Source organism: Enhydra lutris, unplaced genomic scaffold, assembly GCF_002288905.1.
Source record: "Enhydra lutris kenyoni isolate GAN:26980312 unplaced genomic scaffold, ASM228890v2 scaffoldscaffold12, whole genome shotgun sequence".
Classification (NCBI taxonomy): Eukaryota; Metazoa; Chordata; class Mammalia; order Carnivora; family Mustelidae; genus Enhydra; species Enhydra lutris.
In genome coordinates this window covers 54467295-54480385 of record NW_019154096.1, presented here as the reverse complement: position 1 = coordinate 54480385, position 13091 = coordinate 54467295, and the positions used below count along the sequence as shown (strand labels likewise).

The 13091-nt window shown below is 47.6% G+C and overlaps 1 protein-coding gene across 1 annotated transcript; it reads left to right on the top strand.

Annotated features, from left to right (window-relative positions):
* Positions 1-4339: 4339 nt before the first annotated feature.
* On the top strand, positions 4340-8432 carry LOC111145028 (chromosome unknown C10orf95 homolog). Its single transcript, XM_022499646.1, is given in 5 exon segments — positions 4340-4368; positions 4801-4884; positions 7044-7057; positions 7374-7949; positions 8374-8432. Coding segments are annotated over 5 exon segments (762 nt in total).
* The last annotated feature ends 4659 nt before the right edge of the window (positions 8433-13091 follow it).

Here is a 13091-nt window from a genome sequence, read left to right as displayed (position 1 = left end):
AACAGGAAAATCATCCTCTTCCTCCTGCCTGACAACCTGGCAAAGGGCCCACCTACAGCAAATGGTCCAACACTAGAGCCCTCATAAGCAGGGGTTGGAGTCTGTCCAACCAGTAACTGTGGTGCCCCAGCAGTCCCGTGAACTTTGCTCCCAGCATCCACCACTCACCAATCTCATTTCTCCCCAATCCTGCCCCCTCAGACCCTCTTCTTACCTCCTATATCCCCCTGAAGCCACATCATTTCTCTTCTGGACTTCAAGCAATTTCTGGAACCCCTCCTGCTCCAGAAAGCCCTCATGACTAAAAGGAAGTTGACCATTATTCCCCCATCCCAACCCCTTGTTCCCATCTATGTTTTCCTGGCTGAGAATATAAGGCTGGAAACCCAGCATTCAGCATGTTGTCTGGCACACTAGGACCTCCATAAATTGATGAAAGGAGTTCCCCTGCCTTTCCATTTCTGACCAGCATGTGCCTTTTTTGCAAAACAACCCTGACTCTTTACTTAGCCCTCCAGTCCAGTGGGAGAACAGGGGAACGGAAGGGGCTGCAAAGGGGCCAGAAATGAATGTAACCCATTGGAAAAACTTTGGCCCCTATGTTGCACTTAATGTCTCATGGTTACACTGAGGCTCCTCACCCCCCTGATTTTTTCTTTTTTAAAGATTTTATTTATCTATCTTTCTATCTTTCTATTTATTTATTTGATAGAGAGAAGCATGAGAGAACACAAACGGGGAGCAGCAGAGGAAGAGAGAGAAGCAGCTCCCTTCCAAAAAAGGAGTCCCGAGGGGCTCAATCCCAAGGACCCTGGGATCATGACCTGAGGCCAAGGCAAACATTCAACCAACTAAGCCACCAGAGGCCCCCTCATCGCTCTAATTTTATAGACAATGTAACAATGTAATGGTGCTTGTGTCAGCACCAGGACGGGGCCTTGTGATTATCTCCAATCTTCCTTCCTGGTTGCCAGCCACAGAGCTAACTGGGAAGGGACCTAAGATGCAACTGGGGCATATCATCTGCCTGACTTCTTGAGTCATATCAGAGTCCCTAGACTATGGGACAAATAGATACATAAACAGTCTTTCTCCTCGAAATTGTCTCCTCCCTCAGCTTCTGACCTCTCTGATCTAGGTTCCATCATATTCTCCTCCTATTAAACAACTCCACCTCAGTTCCCAGGGCATGTTTTTTCCCAGGGGCTTTCTAAAATCAGAGGGCAGGTCCCCCAAGTTTCCATTCTCTCTTTTTTTAAGATTTTATTTATTTGAGGGGTGGCTCAGTCCTTTGGTGTCATGATCCCGGAGTCCTGTGATGGAGCCCCACATTGGGCTCCCTGCTTGGTGGGAGGCCTGCTTCTCCCTCTCCTACTCCCCCTGCTTGTGTTCCCTCTCTCATTGTGTCCCTCTCAGTCAAATAAATAAATAAAATCTTTTTAAAAATATATTTTATTTAGGGCGCCTGGGTGGCTCAGTGGGTTAAGCCGCTGCCTTCGGCTCAGGTCATGATCTCAGGGTCCTGGGATCGAGTCCCGCATCGGGCTCTCTGCTCAGCGGGGAGCCTGCTTCCCTCTCTCTCTCTCTCTCTGCCTGCCTCTCCGTCTACTTGTGATCTCTCTCTATCAAATAAATAAATAAAAATCTTTAAAAAAAAAAAAAAATATATTTTATTTATTTGAGAGAGAGAGAGAAAAAAAGCACGAGGTTGGGGGGGGTGGAGCAGAGGGTTAGGGAGAAGCAGACTCCCCATTGAGCAGGGAGCTGGATGAACAGATGGACGGATGGATGTGGGGCTCGATCCTGGGACTCCAGGATCATGACCTGAACTGAAGGCAGATGCTACCAACTGAGCCACCCAGGCACCACCCCCGCAAGTTTCCATTTTCAAAACTCTTCTCATTTATTCACTCAAACTTGTCAGGTCATGGGCTATCTGGGGTAAAAGGGACTTCCAACACAAGACTGCTGCCTTTAAAAGGTGTTAAGTGGAACCCAACAAACTGGCAGCCATGACAACATAGTGAGATGCGGGTCAGGCCAGGTAGCAGCTGTTTCAGTCCTTCACCTACTACTTTTCACTTCATGACTACCCCACCTCCCATCTCCAGCCTGAATATAAAACCACCTGCCCGACAGCTCCCCAAATGAACTCCCTGACTGCACCATTTCTTCAACTTCCCAATCACCCGCAGGAGTTTGTTTTTGTTTTTGTTTTTGTTTTTTTAAAGATTTTATTTATTTATTTGACAGAGAGATCATAAGCAGGCAGAGAGGCAGGCAGAGAGAGAGGAGGAAGCAGGCTCCCTGCCGAGCAGAGAGCCCGATGCGGGGCTCGATCCCAGGACCCTGAGATCATGACCCGAGCCGAAGGCAGCGGCTTAACCCACTGAGCCACCCAGGCGCCCTTGTTTTTGTTTTTTAATTCTCCAGGCTTGCCTTGACTACCCACCCAGGCAACTAAGCCAAAAACATGTGCATCCTCCTCTATTCTACCCTCTCCACCCAGGCGATTATATGGGGTCAATTCTAGGTGAATCTGCTCCCAACTCTTTTCCATTCCCAGCTCCTGCTTTGGTTGTCAGTTTTCCTGGGCTCGTGTTGAGAACCTCCTCCAAAACTAGCTTCCAGTCTCTCTCACCAATCTATCCTCTACTTTGCCAACAGGAGAGCCTCTGATCATGGGGTTCGCGGATCAAAAACTACAAAGGTAGGGGCACGTGCACCCGAATGTTTATAGCAGCAATGTCTACAATAGCCAAACTATGGAAAGAACCTAGATGTCCATCAACAGACGAATGGATAAAGAAGACGTGGTATATATACACAATGGAATACTATGCAGCCATCAAAAGAAATGAAATCTTGCCATTTGCGACGACGTGGATGGAACTAGAGGGTATCATGCTTAGCGAAATAAGTCAATCAGAGAAAGACAACTATCATATGATCTCCCTGATATGAGGGAGAGGAGATGCAACATGGTGGGTTAAGGGGGTAGGAGAAGAGTAAATGAAACAAGATGGGATTGGGAGGGAGACAAACCATAAGTGACTCTTAATCTCACAAAACAAACTGAGGGTTAATGGGGGGAGGGGGGTTGGGGGGGTGGGATTATGGACATTGGGGAGGGTATGTGCTATGATGAGTGCTGTGAAGTGTGTAAACCTGGCGATTCACAGACCTGTACCCCTGGGGATAAAAATATATTATATGTTTATAAAAAATAAAATTAAAAAAAAAACTACAAAGGTTGCTGCATTTTGAAATTTTTCATGAAATGCTGGGGAAAACACTCAGGGTGTAGTGGAGATGCAAACAACAGAAGACTCTACCCCACAGTGTGATAACACAAACTTCTAATTCTTTGAGTACGTAGGTAATGGTGCTTTGTAATTAAAAACAGAAGTCTATTTCTTTTTTTTTTTTAAAGATTTTATTTATTTATTTGTCAGAGAGAGAGAGAGGGAGAGAGAGCAAGCACAGGCAGACAGAATAGCAGGCAGAGGCAGAGGGAGAAGCAGGCTCCCCGATGAGCAAGGAGCCCGATGCGGGACTCGATCCCAGGACGCTGGGATCATGACCTGAGCCGAAGGCAGCTGCTCAACCAACTGAGCCACCCAGGCGTCCCCAGAAGTCTATTTCATTGCCTTCTGTAGTTAAATTTATATGAAGTAAACACAACTGGTGTGTGAAAAGAAAAAAGACTCCATTCAAACCAGATTAAGGAAGAAAGGAATTTATGGGGTGGGGTGGAGAGGAAGCATTGGAGGAAGGTAGTCAAAAGGTAAAGTTCCAGAACTACTAGGTATGTAATGCACATGATGATTATGAATATCTGAAAGTTGTTAAGTAGACCCTAAGAGTTCTCATCACATGGGAAAAATTTTTATCTGTAAGATAATGGATATTAACAAAACTTAATGTGTTAATCATTTCATCATATACCTAAGTAAAATCATTTGCTGTATACCTTAGACCTATACAATCATGTATGTCAATTATATCTCAATAAAACTGGACATTTAAATGATGTCATCAGGACTTAATTTCTCTTTCTGTCCCTTGGTTCCATTTCTTCTCTGTCTCCATGCTCCGATAGGCCTTCACCTCTCCACCCAGACTGTATTCTTTCAGATTTTTGTCCAGGGGAAAGAAAGCACTTCCCTCCACCCCAAGAAAACAAAGTCCTGGGCCTGGCTCCCACTGACCAGTTGAGTCACCTGGCTACTTTCAACCAATCCTTATGGCCAGAGGGATGGCAGTGCAATTGATCTAGCCATAAATCACCCATAACTTTAAGGATAGAATATGGCCAACTCCCCAACTCCTCAACTCAATGAAGAACCACTTCACTGAGTACATAAGGTATGGGACCCCCAAATCTAGAAGCTGTTACTAGAGTCAGGATGAATGTTGAGAAACTCACAGTTTGGTCCTTATTTTTCCCATTTTACCTGAACCAACCCCTGACCAGCAGAGGTCTTCAGCAAGCATATAGGGACCGATTATTAAAGTACAGGCTTCTCAAGATGCCTGGGTGTCTCAGTTGGTTAAGTGGCTGCCTTCGGCTCAGGTCATGATCCCAGCGTCCTGGGATCGAGTCCCATGTCAGGCTCCTTGCTCAGCAGGGAGCCTGCTTCTCCCTCCGCCTGCCACTCTGTCTGCCTGTGCTCACTCTTTCTCTCTCTCTCTGACAAATAAATAAAATCTTAAAAAACAAAAACAAAAACACAGGCTTCTCACCCTCCCAGCCTCCAACTTGAGCTTGTTCTCACACGCTCCCCACCTCCCACCCAGGTGGGACCAGATCCCCGTGTGGGAGGAGGAGGAGAAAGGGGCCAGTTCCACAGGGCCCACGATTGAGCTCCAAGCCTGGGTGAGGTGAGTCTATAGGCAATCTTGGACATTCCTCAAGTGCTGAGATTTGGAGAAGACAAAGTTATAAACAGGAAGGGGGAGGTATATTAATTTCCTATTGGCACTGTAACAAATTACCAAAATCCTAGTTACTTAAAACAATACAAATTAATTATCTTACAGTTTTGGAGGTTAGAAGTCTGCCTCGTTAACTAAAATCAGGGTGCTGACAGAACTGCGTTCCTTTCTGGAGGTTCTAGGGAAGAATCCATTTTTGTGTTTTTCAGCTTCCAAAGGCTGCCAGCATTCCTTAGCTCATGACCCCCTTTCATCTTCGGAGCCAGCAACAGCTGGTTCACTCTCCTATAACATCACTCTGACTCTTCTGCCTCCCTCTTCCACATTTAAGGACACCTGTAATTACACTGGATCTATCCAGATAATCCAAGATAATCTCATTTTGGACAGCTAATTCACAACCTTAATACTATCTACAACCTCAATTCCCCCTTCCATGTAAGGTAACATATTCGCAGGTTGGCAGGGATTAGGTTGTGGACATCTTGGGGGTGGACGCCTCTCCCAACAAAGACCACTTTGTCCTGAGACTAGTTCCTAGAGTGCACAGAGGGTGAGGCTCCCTTCTTGGAGCTCTGGGGTAGGGAGTGTCAGGTAGATACCCAATTCCAGTATCTATCTTCACCAGGCCAATGGCCCGAGACTTGGGAGAGCAGCTCAGCCAGGAATATAAAAGTGTGACATCATCAAGGAGAGTGCAGAACTTCCCAGAGGGTAGCTGGCCTTTGAGGGGCACTGAGAACTTAGAGGAGAACCTGTGGGGGTTACTGGTGGTGCTGCCTGAATCAAGATAAGAGGAAGAAGGAAAGTATGATGGTCCAGCAGCCCAGCAGCTGAGAGACAGTATCAGTTTTAAGTATCCAGCAACTACCACCCTGGCTTGCAGCCAGAGTGGGCTGGAGCTTAGACAGGGCTTCACACCATCTGGATGAAGCAATCTTTCTGGCTCCACCCAAGTAGGGTGGGCTTTGGTCTTAGTTGGACTGGGTTCAAATCCCATTGTGTAAACCTGGGAAAGTGGCTTGACTTCTCTGAGCCTCTGGTTCCTTATCAATTAGATGAAAATGATGTCACCATGTTCATCACATGGCTATTAATAATTAGTTCTTGGGGCGCCTGGGTGGCTCAGCTGTTAGGCGTCTGCCTTTGGTTCAGATCATGATCCTGGGGTCCAGGGATCAAGCCCTGCATTGGGCTCCCTGCTCTGCTTCTCCCTCCCCCACCCCCCTTGTCTGTTTCCCTCTCTAGCTATCAAATAAATAAATAAATTTAGTAAATTAATTAAATAAAAAGAACTAGTCCTTATGTAACATTCTAGAGGGGAGAATTGGACACAGAGTGAAAGAAGTCCCAGCATGGATTGGCTATTAAGCTAATTACCAATCACGAATCTTGAGATAAGGTTGAATTTTGTTCTTACCATAACTAGCTGTGTGAGTTTGGGCTAGATACTTAACCCGCATAACCTACAACACTGGGAGTGTTTCCTAGTCATATAATACATTTAGTGTGTACCAAATCTGAGGCAAGCAGCTTTCTCCTACATTAAGTGGGGAAAATATTAGTACCTCCTTCCTAGGGCTGATGTAAACCTCAAGTTAGATGCTCATAAACAACATCATTCAGTGCCTGGTGTAGGAGCTTCACTCAAATGTTAGGATAATTCAACCCATTTGGAAGGGCTGGGAGCATAGGGTGTGGGGATCAGGTGGCTAACTGAATGGAAAGGGCACCAAGACAGCCTCAGTGATATAGGAGTGGGCGCATCCCTGAGCACAAGCCTCACCTTCTGGGTTAGGCAGTGACCCAGTGTAGATATAGGCTGGCTGGCTTCTGGCCAGCAAGATGCGTTTCCCTTTGCCTAGAAACCAGGAGGTGTGGCGGAGGCAGGGCATGGAGGGGAACAGAGCCGCTAAACAGTGGTGGAGTGGAGCCTGCTCTGGACTTCTCTGGCTCCCCCAAATGCTGGGGACCAGCATTTGGGACCAGCTACCCCTGGGCTGAAGGAAACGAGTGAGGAACCACCTGGGAAGAACACTTCAGGACTGAAGGCTTGAAAAGACCTTGGGTCCTATCGCCTACTGAGAGCCTGGGTTTCCGCCCAGCCCTGGGACAAGAGGTGAGATGGAAGCTGAATGCCTTAGGAAGAGTTCCCCCCAAACCATCAGGTGCTGCACATGGGCTCCTGCTGTGAACCAGAGCCCTGGGTTACCAAGCCCCAGGGATGGGTGGTGGAGACAAAACAAAGAGTATCCATACACACTCCCACCGTAGGTATGGACCAGGCCGCAGTAAAAATGCCCGCCGCCTGAGCTTCAGACCATGTATTCGTACAGCTGCCTGGCATCCAAGGAGGGCGTCTGGCCTCCGCTGCAGCCCCTCACCTACACCTACCTGCCCAGCCCTCTGCTGCTGCCCCCCATCCACTCCCATAGCTTCTACAGCTGGCCCCCAAGCCTGAGCGCAGGCGAGTGGCCGGCTCCGCGGGAATACCACTGCTTCCACCGCCCAGGCGCGCCCCTGGCGGCCGCGCTGCCCTCGTGGGCCTTCCAGCAGGCCTACGCCGCGGCCCTGCTCCCGTCTTTCCCGGCGCCCGGCTACCTGGGGTCATCTCTACAAGGGCCCGCAGGGGAGGAGACGGCGGCTGCCCAGCGCTGGGCGCAGTGGCCCGAAGGGGGCTGCCTGCAGGCCAAACTGCGTTGGGGCCGCGTGGAACGCGCGCTGGGCCCGCGCCTAGAGTTGCCGGATGTGGTGCGCCGGGAACTCCGGCGCGTGTACGGCACGTACCCGCGCACCGACGTGCGCGTCACCTACCGCGGCGGCCAGTTCCTGCTTCAGGCCACGCCGCGCGTCCCCGAGCCCGAGTACCGTGTGCAGAGGCGCGTGCTGCAGCCGCCCGCCAGCAGCGACAGCGCTGACAGCAGCCCGGCCGCGGAAGTGGCAGAGCGTGGACGCGGGAGGAAGAGGAAAGGCCGGAGCTGAGGACGCCGCGGGGCCCGGCGGCCGGCCCGGTGAGCACGTGCGTGCCTCCTCCCCTGCGCCCGCCGCCCGCGGCCTGCTGCGAGGGACACCTCCGCGGTGCGCTGGCGCTGGGTGCACCTGTCACCTCGCTTTTTGCCTTTTCTTCTTCTTCTTCTTCTTCTTTTTTTTTTTTTTTTTTTTTTTTGACCAAGCCTGCACGCCGCCCACCTGCTGCACTTCCCTCATTTCTCTCACGATATTGCTGGATAGCGGGGGAAGGGCGAGAAGAGATCCAGAACATCTCGGGGTGGATGTCCTGTTTCTCTTCCCTTCCACCCGGACTTGGGAAACCTGGGTGTGGGGCGGAAGAAGGGCGTGGACCCTTTGTTTCGTCTCTCCCTCCTCCTCCCTATCTTAGAATCCTACCCTGCGCCAGGCCCCCACTTTCCTTTCCCCCTCCTCCGCCTAACACAGCTCCCCGAATTGCCCAAGTTCCTACCCAAGCTGAGGGCCCACCTATCCGCAGGTTGTAGTGAAAAGTAAATAAATGAATGAAGTTAAGTGCATGCTGCGAGATCACTTTTCTGTTTGGGGTGGGTGGGGGTGTTCCTCATCTCGCTAATGTGAGGCTTACTCCCCTGCTTCGGGAAGAGCCGGTGTGCCTCCCCACAGGTCGGGCTGAGCTCCCTGCTTTGGCACCTCTTCTCCAGAGTGCAGGACCATAGGCTTCCTAGGCCCTGCGGCCCACTACTTGCCCTGGCCCACCACCCTGGGAGAGATTCTGAGGGCATAAGCTCTTTTGTTGAAGCCTGGGTGGTAGACGTGGCTGGGGAAGGAATGGCTAAGACATAGACTTAGGGCTGCTACTGACATTTTCTAGTCGTGTAACTGGGCTTTCTGAGCCTCAGTTTCTTCATCTGTAAAAGAAACATAAAATCAACCCACCCTACCCAGAAAATTCACTGGGGTTGAAATTTAAGATGAATGTCACTTCTTGTCTCCTAATTCTTTTTTTTTTTTTTTTTAAGATTTTATTTACTTATTTGTCAGAGAGAGAGAGATAGCACAAGCAGGCAGAGTGGCAGGCAGAGACAGAGAGAGAAGCAGGCTCCCCACTCAGCAAGGACCCTCATGTGGGACTTGAACCCAGGACCCTGGGATCATAACCTGAGCTGAAGGCAGCTGCTTAACCAACTGAGCCACCCATGTGTCCTTTGTCTCCTAATTCTTACTAACAGTCTTTAACAGGCTGAATTTGCAGTATTCCAGGAGTTTGCTGGAGGGTTAGGCCACTCATCCAATTTTAAGGTTGGGTCTGGCAGAACTCCAAATCTGATGCCCAGGCTGTACAAATGTGGCTCCTTGTGGGATTGCTTTTACTGAATTTCCATTTGTTGGATAGCCAACAGCTGCCTAGGTATACAGGTATGTTATTGAAGTCGTACACCACTCGACTGAATACTGCTGTATTTATGAACCTCATGGTTCTTAAGCCTCACCATTTGGAAAGACTTGTTTCTCCCGAGGAGTGGTTTACTTTTATTTTGGAAGCACCAAGAATCTCATAACTCATATTTTTCTTTTTGCCCTGGCTTCTAGAGAGCCCAGAGCCAAATTTACTTAACATCTTTTGTGTAAAGTCTGGATCCTCATCGGACACCCCTAGTTTCATCTTATATTCCTTTTTTTTTTTTTTAAATTATAAAAACACAGGGAGTTGGTGTAGTATAATGGGTCTGCCATGTGACCTTAGGTAAATTGCTTAATGTCCTTGAATTGCAAATGGGGTGATAGTATTAGGACCTCTATCTCATGAGGGTTTTTTTGTTGTTTTTTTAAAGATTTATTTGTCAGAGAGCATAAGCAGGGGGAGCTGTGGCAGAGGGAGAAGCAGGCTCCTCTCTGAGCAAGGAGACTGATGTTGGACTCGATCCCAGGACCCTGAGATTGTGGCTCAGGTCATAATCTTTAAAATATTAAAATAATATTTTAATCTTTAATTAATAATCTTTAAAATAATCTTTAAAAAATTAAAAAAATTTTTAAAAATTAAAAAATTGTTGGGTGTCTGGGTTGAGGTACCCCAACATTTGGTTGAGCATCCTACTCTTTTTTTTTTTTTAAGATTTTATTTATTTATTTATTTGACAGAGAGAGAGATCACAAGTAGGCAGAGAGACAGGCAGAGAGAGAGAGAGAGAGGAGGAAGCAGGCTTCCTGCTGAGCAGAGAGCCCAATGTGGGACTCGATTCCAGGACCCTGAGATCCTGACCTGAGCCAAAGGCAGAGGCTTAACCCACTGAGCCACCCAGGTGCCCCGAGCATCCTACTCTTGATTTCAGCTCAGGTCATGGTCTCCGGGTGAGGGTGGTCCTGAGATCTCTCCATGCTTAGTGGGGAGTCTGCTTCTCTCCCTTCCCTTGGCCCTCCCCCAATTTGTGCAGTGCTCTCTCTCAAATACATAAATAAGTCTTTAAAAAAATAAAAAAATATAGCTTGCTCTTCAGAAATACATAAAATAGGACGTTAAAATCTTTTTAATATCCTTATCCCCAAATTATTAGTAGTGTCTAAGCTGTTATTTTTCCTATTTTTTTCTGTGTACATAATATTAATTATATAAAAGGAATTACACTGTTTTACCGGTTACATTTTACTGTAAGTGTATTTCAGACATCATTCCATGCCAGTGTACATGGAGCTACCTCATTCTTCAGCAGCCACCCAACATTCTATAGCATGTGGATTCTTTCCAGTTTTTAGCTATTGAAAGTCCATCCAACAAATTTCTTGAGGGCCTATTATTTGCCAGGAACTGTTCTAGGCCCTGGGGATACAGTAGTGAATGAGACAACCATGGAAGTTCCTGCCCTTATGGAGCTTGCATTTTAGGGGGAGAAATGGGGCAAATAGATAAAGGCAAATTGTTATAAGTACTACGGCAGGAATGAGAGGCTGAGATGGGAAAGGCAAGTGCAGCAGTGGAACTTAGAATAAGGTAAACAGGGAGGCTTTCTGAGGAGGTGACTTTTTTTTTTTTCCTTGAGAGAGTAGAGAGAGAGAGAGAGAGTAGAGAGAAAGAGAAAGCAGGCTCCCTGCCGAGCAGAGAGCCCCATGTGGGACTCGATCCCAGAACTCTGAGATCATGACCTGAGCCAAAGACAGAGGCTTAACCCACTGAGCCACCCAGGCACCTGGAGGTGACATTTAAATTGAGATCTAAAGAATCTGACAAAGCTAGCCGGCAAAAAGAAGGGTGAGGAAGAAGCTAGGCAGAGGACATGGTGGGTACAAAAGCCCTAAGGAATGAACGTTATCTTCATTCCTTCAGCCATTTAAGAACCCACAATACGCCAGGCAGTAAGTACTCTAGGGACTGGGGTTATAGGGGAGAGCCAGACAAGTCCCTGACCTCAGGCGGAACCCAGAGAAACAGACTGACAGCAACCAAACGGGTGAACATAGGATGTAATGTCAGATAGTGATTAAGTGATGGGATGCAGTTTTCAAGACGATAGCCAGGCCATTTCTGGAGAGGTGATTCTTGGGTTGAGACCTACTGAAGACCTTCACAAGCCATTTGAATACCTGGGGGAGAAAAGTACAACAACCCGTGGCTGGAGCATCCTTGTCCTGTGAGTGAGCAAGTGAGCAAGAAAGTGGCCGTTAATGAGGTTGGGGATGAAGCCAGATCCTGTGGCACCTTGAAGCCACGTTGAGAATTTTGGATTTTATTCTTAGCAGGCAGAGTGTTTTAAGCAGGCAAGAATGTGATTGGACTTTTAAATTTTTTTTTTTTTTTTACACAGAGAGAGAGACCACAAGCAGGCAGAGAGCAGGCAGAGAGGGGGAAACAGGCTCCCCGCGGAGCAGAGAGCCCTATGCAGGGCCCCATCCCAGGACCCCGAGATCATGACCTGAACTGAAGGCAGAGGCTTTAACCCACTGAGCCACCCAGGCACCCCTGGACTTTTTAAAATTATTCTTTTTTCTTAAGGATTTTATTTATTTGGGGTACCTGGGTGGCTCAGTGGGTTAAAGCCTCTGCCTTCGGCTCGGGTCATGATCTCAGGGTCCTGGGATTGAGCCCCGCATCAGGCTCTCTGCTCAACAGGGAACCTGTTTCCCCACCCACCCCGCCTGCCTTTCTGCCTACTTGTGATCTCTTTCTCTCTGTCAAATAAATAAAATCTTTTTTTTAAAGATTTTATTTATTTATTAGAGAGAGGACACAAGTGGTGGGGGGCGCAGGCAGAGGTGGAGAGAGAAGCAGGTTCCCTGGTGAGTAGGGAGCCCCATGTGAGTCTCAATCCCAGGACCCCAAGATTATGACCTGAGCCAAAGGCAGACAATTAACTGACTGAGCCACTGTGCCTCTTTTTTTTTTTCTTTTTTTTTTTTTATTATTCTGGATGCTGTGCAGAAAAGAGACTGTAGAGGGGTCATTGTGTAAATAGGGAGACAAGGTGGGAGGCTTTTAAAGTAATATAGGCAAAATCAGATGGTGGCCTGGTCTTATTTGGAAGTAGTGAGGCTGACGAGAAAAAGAATGTCCTTGAATATGCATCTTTGTTCACACGTACAAGAATCAAATTGTTGAATCAGTAGTCTTAGAAATTGAATTATTGGGGCGCCTGGGTTGCCCAGTGGGTTAAAGCCTCTGCCTTCGGCTCAGGTCATGATTCCAGGGTTCTGGGATCGAGCCCCGCATCGAGCTGTCTGCTCAGCGGGGAGTCTGCTTCCTCCTCTCTCTCTGCCTGCCTCTCTGCCTACTTGTGATCATTGTATGTCAGATAAATAAATAAAATCTTTAAAAAAATTTTTTTAAATTAAAAAAAATTAAAAAAAAAAAAAAGAAATTGAATTATTGAGCACTGACACCATGGTAGCAACAAGCCCAGCCAGCAGCCTGATCTTCGGTTCTAAATTTCATTCTCCGCTAAAAGGAACCAGGCCCACCAGGAAAATGGCTGGTTACAAGGCTGTAGAAGGGAAGGTATAAGATGAGCCTGGAACAACTTGTGCCAAAAAATAAAGGATCGCTCAAAAATGTCAAACAAAGGAGCCAGCTTGAAGGGACTTACCCCGGCCAAATCAGGGACAATTTAAGCATCAAAACAATCACAGTAACAGATTATTACCTACTGGATAAAATAACATCTGTTAAGTACATACTAACATTAACTAAAGAA